General features: G+C 43.6%; 1 protein-coding gene across 1 annotated transcript in view; it reads left to right on the top strand.

Moving 5' to 3' along the window:
- The first annotated feature begins 399 nt into the window (after window positions 1-399).
- CDK13 (cyclin dependent kinase 13) overlaps window positions 400-9975 on the top strand; it is a 180856-nt gene continuing 171280 nt past the window's right edge. The window contains exon 1 of the mRNA XM_042780990.1: window positions 400-1613. Coding sequence (XP_042636924.1) covers window positions 400-1613 — 1214 coding nt within the window. The remainder of the gene's footprint in view (window positions 1614-9975) is intronic.

Genomic DNA, 9975 nt, shown 5'->3' with positions numbered 1-9975 from the left:
AAGGTGGTACTTCCGCGTTGCGCTGCCCGCCCTACCAGCCCGAGCTGCGAGCACGGCCGAGACTGCTCCCCGATCCTGGGGGCACTTGGAGGACTCCGAACTCTCCCTCAGGTCCGCGCGCAGCACATCTGGTGATTTTGCTGCCGAGGATAGGACAGTGACCTATTTGTTGCCCGATTCCTGCTTTTCTCAGGCCCGAAGGCCGCTGCGTACCCCACTGTGACCTGGAACGCAGGGATCCGAGTCCCGACACGGATTATCGTGGCGCTTCTGCCGGCTGGCCCTGGTGCTCAAGTGTTCCTCTGCCGCCGCTGTTCCCGTTTCCGGCGGGGGAGATGGCCAGGATTTGACCCGGGAGAAGGCCGCACCCGCGCCGCGCTTTGCGGCGGGCTCTAGGCGATGCCGAGCAGCTCGGACACGGCGCTGGGGGGAGGCGGGGGCCTGAGCTGGGCGGAGAAGAAGTTGGAGGAACGCCGCAAGCGGAGACGATTCCTGTCCCCTCAGCAGCCGCCGCTGCTGTTGCCGCTCCTGCAGCCGCAGCTCCTGCAACCGCCGCCGCCCCCGCCGCCTCTGCTCTTCCTGGCTACTCCCGGCACGGCCGCCGCCGCAGCCGCCGCCGCCGCGGCCTCCTCCTCTTGCTTCAGCCCGGGCCCTCCTCTGGAGGTCAAACGGCTGGCGAGAGGCAAGAGGCGCGCAGGAGGGCGGCAGAAGCGGCGTCGCGGGCCCCGCGCCGGGCAGGAGGCGGAGAAGCGTCGGGTCTTCTCGCTGCCCCAGCCGCAGCAGGACGGCGGTGGCGGTGCTAGTAGCGGCGGGGGTGTGACCCCGCTGGTGGAATATGAAGATGTAAGCTCCCAGTCCGAGCAGGGGCTGCTGCTGGGGGGGGCCAGCGCGGCAACGGCGGCGACGGCTGCCGGGGGAACGGGAGGCAGCGGCGGGAGTCCGGCCTCCTCCTCTGGCACCCAGCGGCGCGGGGAGGGGTCGGAGCGTAGGCCCCGCCGAGACCGCCGCAGCAGCAGCGGCCGCAGCAAGGAACGCCATCGCGAGCACCGACGGCGGGATGGGCAGCGCGGAGGCAGCGAGGCCTCGAAGTCTCGTAGCCGCCACAGCCACAGTGGCGAGGAACGCCCCGAGGCCGCCAAGAGCGGCAGCAGTAGCAGTAGTGGCGGCCGGCGGAAAAGCGCCTCGGCCACGTCCAGCAGCAGTAGTAGCCGGAAGGATCGAGATTTGAAGGCCCACCGAAGCCGGACTAAGTCCTCCAAGGAGCCTCCTTCGGCCTACAAGGAGCCGCCCAAGGCCTACCGGGAGGACAAGACCGAACCCAAGGCCTACAGGCGGCGGCAGCGGTCCCTGAGCCCTCTGGGAGGCCGGGACGACAGCCCAGTGTCTCACAGGGCCTCGCAGAGCTTGAGGAGCCGCAAGTCCCCTAGTCCGGCAGGAGGTGGCAGCAGCCCCTATTCTCGGCGGCTGCCGCGCTCTCCGAGCCCCTACAGCCGCCGCCGCTCCCCCAGCTACAGCCGCCACAGCTCCTATGAGCGGGGTGGCGACGTGTCCCCCAGTCCCTACAGCAGTAGCAGCTGGCGACGCTCCCGGAGCCCCTACAGCCCTGTGATCAGGTGAGCCCCGCCGTCAGTCCGTTTGTCTTTGCCTGCACTGGCGACATCTCCTGGAGAGAGAAAATGGTGATTGGATTTTTCAAAACCACCGACGTCTTCAACCTAGGCTAGAGAACGTAATTTAGATGGTGCGTCGAGTAGGGAGAGGCGTTTTTGCGCGCCTATGACACCTTTCTAGAGGGTCGGAGGAACAAAGCAACAGGTCAAGCATAGCTTTTCTCCTGGGGGAGGGGCAGCGGATTTCTGAGGAAGAGTTAAACGTTTTTTACTTGTTGAGTTAATATATTAACAGGTTTTTCTCAACTGCTCTTTGCTTTCGCAGCACAATTAGTTTGGGTAAACGTAGGGGTTGTATGCTTTGTCTTAATTGGAAAACTTTGTAAAGAGGTTTTGGTGTTGAAGATTTACAAATAGACTGCAGTTTAGGGACTAATGTGTAAAGGGGAGTCAGAGTCTCGTTCTCATGAGCTTGCAGTCTAGAAAACATTCAGTATTCAATCTTTTCATGGTATATAGATTGACCACCAATATTTCTAAAGGTGTAGATCCCAAAGAAGCTTTAGAATATCTTGGCCACTATACCACCTGATTAAGGATTTTAGAGTTGGATCTAGATTGCAAATGCTTCATGTAATCCAGTGATGGGAAAAGCAGCCTTTCTGTAAAAGTTATTCTTTTAATATGTGAAAACTTACATTCTAAAATTCTGAAGATAAGTAAGATGGTCGCTGTGATTTTTTCTGTGGCATAGTTTTCAGTATAATATCTCAAAAGTCATAATTTTAGGGGAAAAAGGTGACAAGATTATGATTTCTCAGTTGATTTTGTGATAACACCTAGTTACTAATACCATATAAAATAAATAGTTGGTCTAGCCCAGTGTTGACTAAGTGAATGTTTTAGTAAATTCTCACATTGTTATTAACCTGTAACTGCTTACTTTAAAATTAATTCGGTTTTTCAGAATCTTTGTTCTGAAATCTTTAAAAAGTTTACACTTTTAGTGAAATAAGAGTAAAACTTTTGTGTAGTTCTTACACCTTATACTGTTGTTATGTTATTGTCAAAACATGTTTGCATTGATATGTACTTATTTAAGCAAAATGAATTAAAAATATCGTTTGAGTGTTTTATAGGCTGTAATATTCTTTGAAGGCGCTCTGGTGGTGCTGTGGTTAAAGCATTGGGCTGCCAAATAAAAGGTCAGCAGTTTGAACCCTCCAGCTGCTCGCAGGAAAAAGATGAGGCAGATTTACAGCCTTGGAAACCCTGTGGGGCTGTTCTACTCTTGTCCTGTAGGGTCGCTGTGAGTATAGACTCCATGGCGGTTTTGGTTTTGGAAATACTTATTGAGATGTCTGGAAATTCTAGGCCTTAAAGTTTTAGAATATTACAGAGTGAAGTTTCGATTGGGTGTTCTTTTCCTATCCATCTTAGTTTTCAGTAATGCCAAATGAATGCTGAGTACTTCTGAGTTTGGGTTATGTGGAATTCTCAGTACCACATATGTACCTGTAAAATTAGCAGATCTCTTTGAAGTATCTACCTAGTGTTTAAAATTGTGGTGTAAGTAGAGATCTGGGTGCAAATTGCTTTTAAACAAAAACAGCTGTTTAAATTTCTTCTTACTGTATTTAAACACACTTAAAATGTTAGTTGATGCCTTAAGCAAAGAATGTTGCTTTGAAAATTAATTTGTCCAAATTTAGAATTTATAAGATTTTGTGTTTTACTTTTAATGGTCATATTTTAGGTTAGCTGAAAAATTTGCATTTTTTAAATAATCGAGTTTATTTTACAAACTGATGCAGTTTTAATTGTGTGATGCAGTTTAAAAGTGGATTTTGTGTTTATTAGGCCTTTCGGTTGTGGGGAACTTTAGTAAGGTCTTTTGTTTTATAGTAGTGATGTGTGTGATTAAGACTATTCAAGCTTAGCAAATATTTATTTACTGAGCATGTATTATATGCCAGGACTAAATGTAGCTGTCAAGAAGACAGACCAGAAGGCCTTCCTGGAGCTTGCATTCTAGCAAACATTCATTATTCAATCTTTTCATGGTATATAGATTGACCACCAGTATTTTTAAAGGTTTGCATCCAAAAGAATCTTTAGAATATCTTGGCTGCTATACCTGATTAAGGAGCCCTGGTGGCATAGTGCCTAAGGCATTTGACTGCTAACCAGGAGGCTGACGTTTTAAAACCCACCAGCCACTCCTGGGAAGGAAGATTGGGTGATCTACTTATGTAATGATACTACCTTGGAAACCCAAGGAGGGGTTGCTGTGAGTCGGATCGACTCCAGGGCAGTGAGGTTTTTTTTGTTTGTTTGTTTATTATACTTGATTAGATGGCCATTTGGTAATGGTGTTGAATTTATCTAGACATGGGAAGCATTTTACTTTTAGGCAACCTGTTCTTTAGATTTGAGGACTTGAGTGGTAGTCTTGGTTTGCCACTGTTTGTTTTTTGAGCATTTTTTGGTGCTTTAGGTCAAAGTTTGCAGAGCAAAATTGCTTTCCAGTCAATAGTCCATACACATACTGTTCTGTATCATTGGTTGGAATTCCCTTGATGAGTTAGTACTCTTCCCTTTTCTTCCTGGATTCTCTGTTTCCATTCTTCCAATTTACCTGTCTTCTCTTCTCTGGTTTTGGGCCAAAGTTGCCCTTTTTGTCTCTTATAGTTGCTTTTTCTAAGGAGCACAAACGTCCCCAGTATTATTGTTTATTTTATAGACTCTTCTATTAATTGGCTGAAAGGTGGCTTCTGGGACTGTCTTCAGTTTCAAGTTAGAAGGTTTGTGTAAGGGCAATAGTCTTGGGAGTTCCTCCAGTCTCTTTCAGACTAGTAAGATTGAAATTCTCTTTTTTTTTAAATTTAAATTTTGTTCAACATATTTTACCTATTCTAACTGGGACCTTGTATTGTAGTTCTGGTCAGAGTGGTCCGTAGTGATAGCTGGGCACGACTAGTTCTGATCTCAGGCTAAAGGAGGTTGTGGTTCATGTGGTCCATTACCCCTTGGGACTAATTGCTTTCTTGAGTCTTCGGTTTTCTTCCTTCTCTTTTAGTCCAGGTGGGAAAGGACCAGAGGTTGCTTCTCAGGTGGCTGCTTGCAAACTTTTAAGACCCCAGACACCACTTATCAGACTAAGCTGTTGAACATATTTATGAAATATATTTTGCCAGTTGACTTTCTTTGTTGTCTCCCAAGGATGTGGTCCTTCGCTTTCAAGTCCAGTAGTTCAGTCCTGATTTCTTAAGTTGCCACTGTTTCTTAACAAGGCTCTTGGAGACTCAGTTTTCTAATATAACAGGAAACTACTTTTTTTTTTTTTCCGATCATTTCTAGGGTTAAATGAAAATTTGTATTTCGCAAACTATACAGCATTATATAAATTAAAGTGGTTGAATACCTTGAATTGTAATTCATGTTGAAACAGAAATCTGCCTCCATGTAACTTTTGTGCGTTTCTGTAGGTATTACCTTTCCGCATGTTACAGAGCAAACCTGTGTGCTAGCTTTTTAAGTGTGAAGAAAGTTGCCATGTCTTCCGAGTCTTGTATTCTTTAGACCCCAAATTGTCAATTTAAGAAGTATGTTATGCTGTAAGAAATAGCAGTGTAATCTTTTTCTGGCCCATATGGAAGTTATATATTAATAAATTGTCAGTGCAGTATTTTTTAAGGAAATACATGCACATTAAAAATAGTATTGAAATCATGGTATGAAGATTTTTCTTCATGTTACTACCTATAATAAATCCTCTCTGTTCTAATGACTTCTACTTCACAACCTACTCTTTGCCTCCATCTGAATCTCCAGTCTGTAGTTCCTGCTTTAATTTCCATCAGTTCCTTCTCAACTTTATTTTCTCCCTCATATAACGTATTTATTATATTTTCTTTACTACTAAACTGTTGGAATGTGGGAAGTCATTTAATCTTGCTGATTGGCCCTGTAATAAATATGGGGATATGTTCAAGAGAAGCTGTTTAGAAAGATGGGGAATGGTGCTGACATTTGTGTTGCATTATGTGTGCCAGTCAGGGTCCCTGGGTTGTGCAAATGGTTTTGCTCTTGGCTGTTAGTCGAAGTGAGGAGCCTTGATAGTGCAGTGGTTAAACTTGCAGCTACTAACCGAAAAAGCAGTGGTTCGAACCCTCCAGCCTGCTTCACAGGAAAAAGATGTGGCAGTCTGCTTCTGTAAAGATTGCGGCTTTGGAAACCCTATGGGGTAGTCTGTGTTGTCCTATGTTGTTGTTGTTATGTGCCGTCGAGTCAGGCCAGACTCATAGCGACCTCTCCTTGGGTTTCCGAGGCAGTATCACTATGGTAGTAGATTGCCCCATCTTCCTTCCAACGAGTGGCTGGTGGGTTTGAACTGCCAGCCTTCTGGTTAGCAGTCAAGTGCCTTAGGCACTATGCTGCCAGGGCTCCTATAGGACTTCCTATAGGGTTGCTTTCAGCTAGAAGTGACTCTATGGCAATGGGTATTTTTTGGTTTGAATTCACTCATTGTTGCTGTGGAAGGAAGTCCTGGGGATCTACTTCCATAAATATTACAGCAAAGAAAACCCTGTGGAGTGCAACCGTTCTACTTTGAAGCATGTATGAATTGAATCAACTTGAAAACAATTTTTTTTTTTTTTTTACTGTGCCTGTCATTGTTAAATAAGAAGCTTCGGTGACACTGTGGTTAAAACATAAGCTGCTAACCAAAAGATTGGTGGTTCAAACCCACCAACCACTCCACAGAAGAAAGATGAGGCATTCTACTTGCATAAAGATTTACAGCCTTGGAAACCCTATGGGGCAGTTCTACTCTGTCCTATAGGGTTACTGTGAGTCGAGTCAACATGATGCCAGTGGGTTTTTGTTTTGGGTCGTTGTTGAATGTTGTTGTTGTTGTTATGTGCCATCGAGTCGGCCCCGACTCATAGCGACCCCTCCTTGGGTTTCTGAGGCAGTATCACTACAGAAGTAGATTGCCCAACCTTCCTTCCGAGGAGCGGCTAGTGGGTTTTTACCGCCAGCCTTCTGGTTAGCAGTCAAGTGCCTTAAGCACTACTCTACCAGAGCTGGTCCATAAAATGGCCTGTTTTGCTAAAAACTCAACCCCTTTGTGGATATTCATGGATTAATTTTTGTTCCCTTGCTATCTTTTCAGCATTTTGAGGATTTAAAAAAAAAAAATTTTAAAGATTTTTTCCAGCTCATTTTGTCTTTATAGCTTTACAATTTAATTTTAATTTATAGCCTTATAGCTTTTACAGGCAGTGTTGATAGTTGCTGTTGGCAACTTAGTAAGACTGAAATTTTTTAATATTGTTATGGGATAATAATAATTTTTTATTAGGTAGCGTAGTGCCTAAGGCACTTGACTGCTAATCAGAAGACTGGCAGTTCAAACCCACCAGCCACTCCTCGGAAGGAGGATGGGGAAATCTACTTCCTTAGTGATACTGCCTTGGAAACCTAAGGAGGGGTCGCTATGAGTCAAGTCTGACTCCACGGCACGTAACAACAGCAACAATGTGGAATAATGTTAATGTATAGCAAAAAAAAAGTTTACATCTTTTGGTTATCTTTTAATTTTGTCTTTACAAAGATTAACAAAAATATTCCTTGAAATTGATTACATTTAGTTGATGATTGTTGTGCAGTGGACTGTCTTGATCTGAAGACACTGAAGTCAGACCAATTACAATCAGTACAATTAATTATTATGGATAATTGGTCTCTTTGTAACATTGAGAATACTCCATTCCACCAGGAAGATGCAGAAGCCAGTGAGTTTGGTTTTTTTTTTTTTTTTTTCCCAAGACCCTGAGGATCTGAAGAAGATGGGTGGGTCTCAGATATAAACAAATGAAATTACTAGTATTCGTTTGCCTATATAGGGTACATTCTTTATGGATTACTTAGTGTTTTGTCCTGAAAACTAGTGTTCAAAAATACATAAAATGAAGGCATTCCAGAATTAAAACAACAAAAACCCAGAAAAGCTTTTATCATAAAATGCTACTTTTTTTTTTTTTTATGTCCTTAGATGAATGGAATTCTTAAAATGCTTTAAAAAGGTGTTATTAATGTAGGATACCACAATGAATGCAGAAACATTCAGAAGGGGATAGATAAGTAGATGAATAGCCTTAAGTGTCCAAACCTACAGTCACTCCTTATTTTCAGATGACTGTGTTTTGCTCCTTCTCTGACCAAACCTTACCTACCACTCCTTATCAAATTTCTTTGCCCTGACTCTTTATTCTCTGATACACATGGAGTAGCCATGAGTTATAATCAATTCTGTGATAGCTGGTTTGGTTTGATTCCATTTCCAGCACCCTAGTTCTGGTCCAAGGAGCCCTGGTGGTGTGATGGTTACATACTTGGCTGCTAACATAAAGGTTGGTAGTTCAAAACCACCCAGCAACTCCATGCAAGAAAAGACCTGCTCCTGTAAAGATTACAGTGTGGGACAGTTCTCTCTCACATGGGGTTGCTCGCTATTAGTCGCAGTAGATTCTGTGGCACCAAACAAGTTCTGGTCTTCATTTTTAACCGGATAAACTTACTGTCATATTTTTCCTTCCCATTTTATTTTTTATGTTATCAGGAGAGTTTTCCTAAAATTTAATAGATCTTTTTAACTGCCATTATTTAGGATTAAGTCTAAGCTGTTTTGTTTCATAACAATAATAGAGTTTATTTTTTTAGAGCAGTTTTGCGTTTACAGAAAAATTCAGCAGATGGTATAGAAGATTCCCATATAATCCCGCTTCCATACAGTTTTTCCCTAATGCATGGTACATTTGTTAGAATTGATGAACCAATGTTAGTACATTGTAATTAGCTACAATCTGTGGTTTAATATTAGAATTCACACTTAAAAACCAAACTCACTGCCATCAAGTCGATTCTGACTCATAGCAGCCCCCATTGGGTTTCCAAAGCTGTAAATCTTTATGGAAGCAGACCATCTCATCTTTCTTTCTGGGAGCAGCTGGTGGATTTCAACCACTGACCTTTTGGTTAGCAGCCAAGTGCCTTAACCACTGCACCACCAGAACTCTTTAGAGTTCACTCTAAGTGACACTCTAGGTATTGTAAAGTTGTATGGGTTTTGACAAATGCATAATTTCGTATGGGTACCATTACAGTATCATATAGAACAATTTCACTGCCCTAAAAATGCCCTGTGCTCCACTGATTTACCCAACCCACTCTTCCAGCTTATGGCAACCACTGATATGTTTATTGCCTCTATTAAAAAAACAAAGCAAACCCACTGCCATCCAGTTGGTTCTGACTCATAGTGACCCTCATTGGGTTTCCGAGGTGGTAAATCTTTATGGAAGTAGATTACCCAGTCTTCCTTCTGTGGAGTGGCTGGTGGGTTTGAACCACCAACCTTCTGGTTAACAGTCTAGACACTATGCCACCAGAGCTCCTTTTATTGCTTCTATAGTTTTGCTTTTTCCAGAATATAGTTAGAATCATAAAGTATGTAGCTTTTTCCAGACTGCTTTTACTTAGCAATGTGCATTCAGTTTCTTCCAGTTTTTTCTTTTCTTTGAACTTTTTATTGTGATTTGAGGAAAAGTTTACGTAATAAATCAGTTTTCCAATTAATAGTTCATACACATTTCGGTTCTTGTCATTGGTTGCAATCCCCTCAATGTAACAGAAGTCATCCTGCTTCCTTCTTGTGTTTCTTATTTTCATTCCTCCTCCTTTCCTAACTCTCTCTGCCTTCTGAAGTTTGTCTTGGGGCAAATGCTTCCCTTTTGATCTTGAGTGGTTGATTGTTCTATGGAGTACATACCTCCCTAGTGTTATTGTTCACCTTGTAGACCTGTCTGTTGTTTGGCTGAAAATTGAGCTACAGGGGCCAATTCATTTCCAGGTCCCAAGGGTGACTAAGAGCTATAGTCTAAGTGATTCAATGAATCTCTATCTCTTTTATGATCTGGCCCTGTTCTATCAACATTCTGTTTTCGGAGGCACTATGTATTTTTAGTGTTGCTGTTTTCTTTATCTTGGGATTCCCTTTTTTTCCTTTCTTTGCCACTAGTTTTGCATTCAAACCTGTTGTTGTTGTCGTTTCCGACTCATAGCGACCCCATGCGCAGCAGAGCGAAACACTGCCCGAACCAGCCCCACAATCCCTGCTATGCTTGAGCCCATCATCGCAGCCACCGTGTCAGTCCATCTCGTTGAAGGCCTCCCCCTCTTTCGTTGACCCTCCACCCTACCAAGCATGGCATCCTTCTCCAGGGAATGGTCCCTTCTGACAACATGACCAAAATAGGTGAGACGAAGTCTGGCCATTCTTGCTTCCAAGGAGCATTCT

This window comes from Orycteropus afer, unplaced genomic scaffold (assembly GCF_000298275.1).
Source record: "Orycteropus afer afer isolate SDZICR_OR568_19922 unplaced genomic scaffold, OryAfe1.0 scaffold00077, whole genome shotgun sequence".
Lineage (NCBI taxonomy): Eukaryota > Metazoa > Chordata > Mammalia > Tubulidentata > Orycteropodidae > Orycteropus > Orycteropus afer.
Note: the sequence above shows the minus strand (reverse complement) of the source record. Positions and strands in the feature narration are given on the sequence as shown.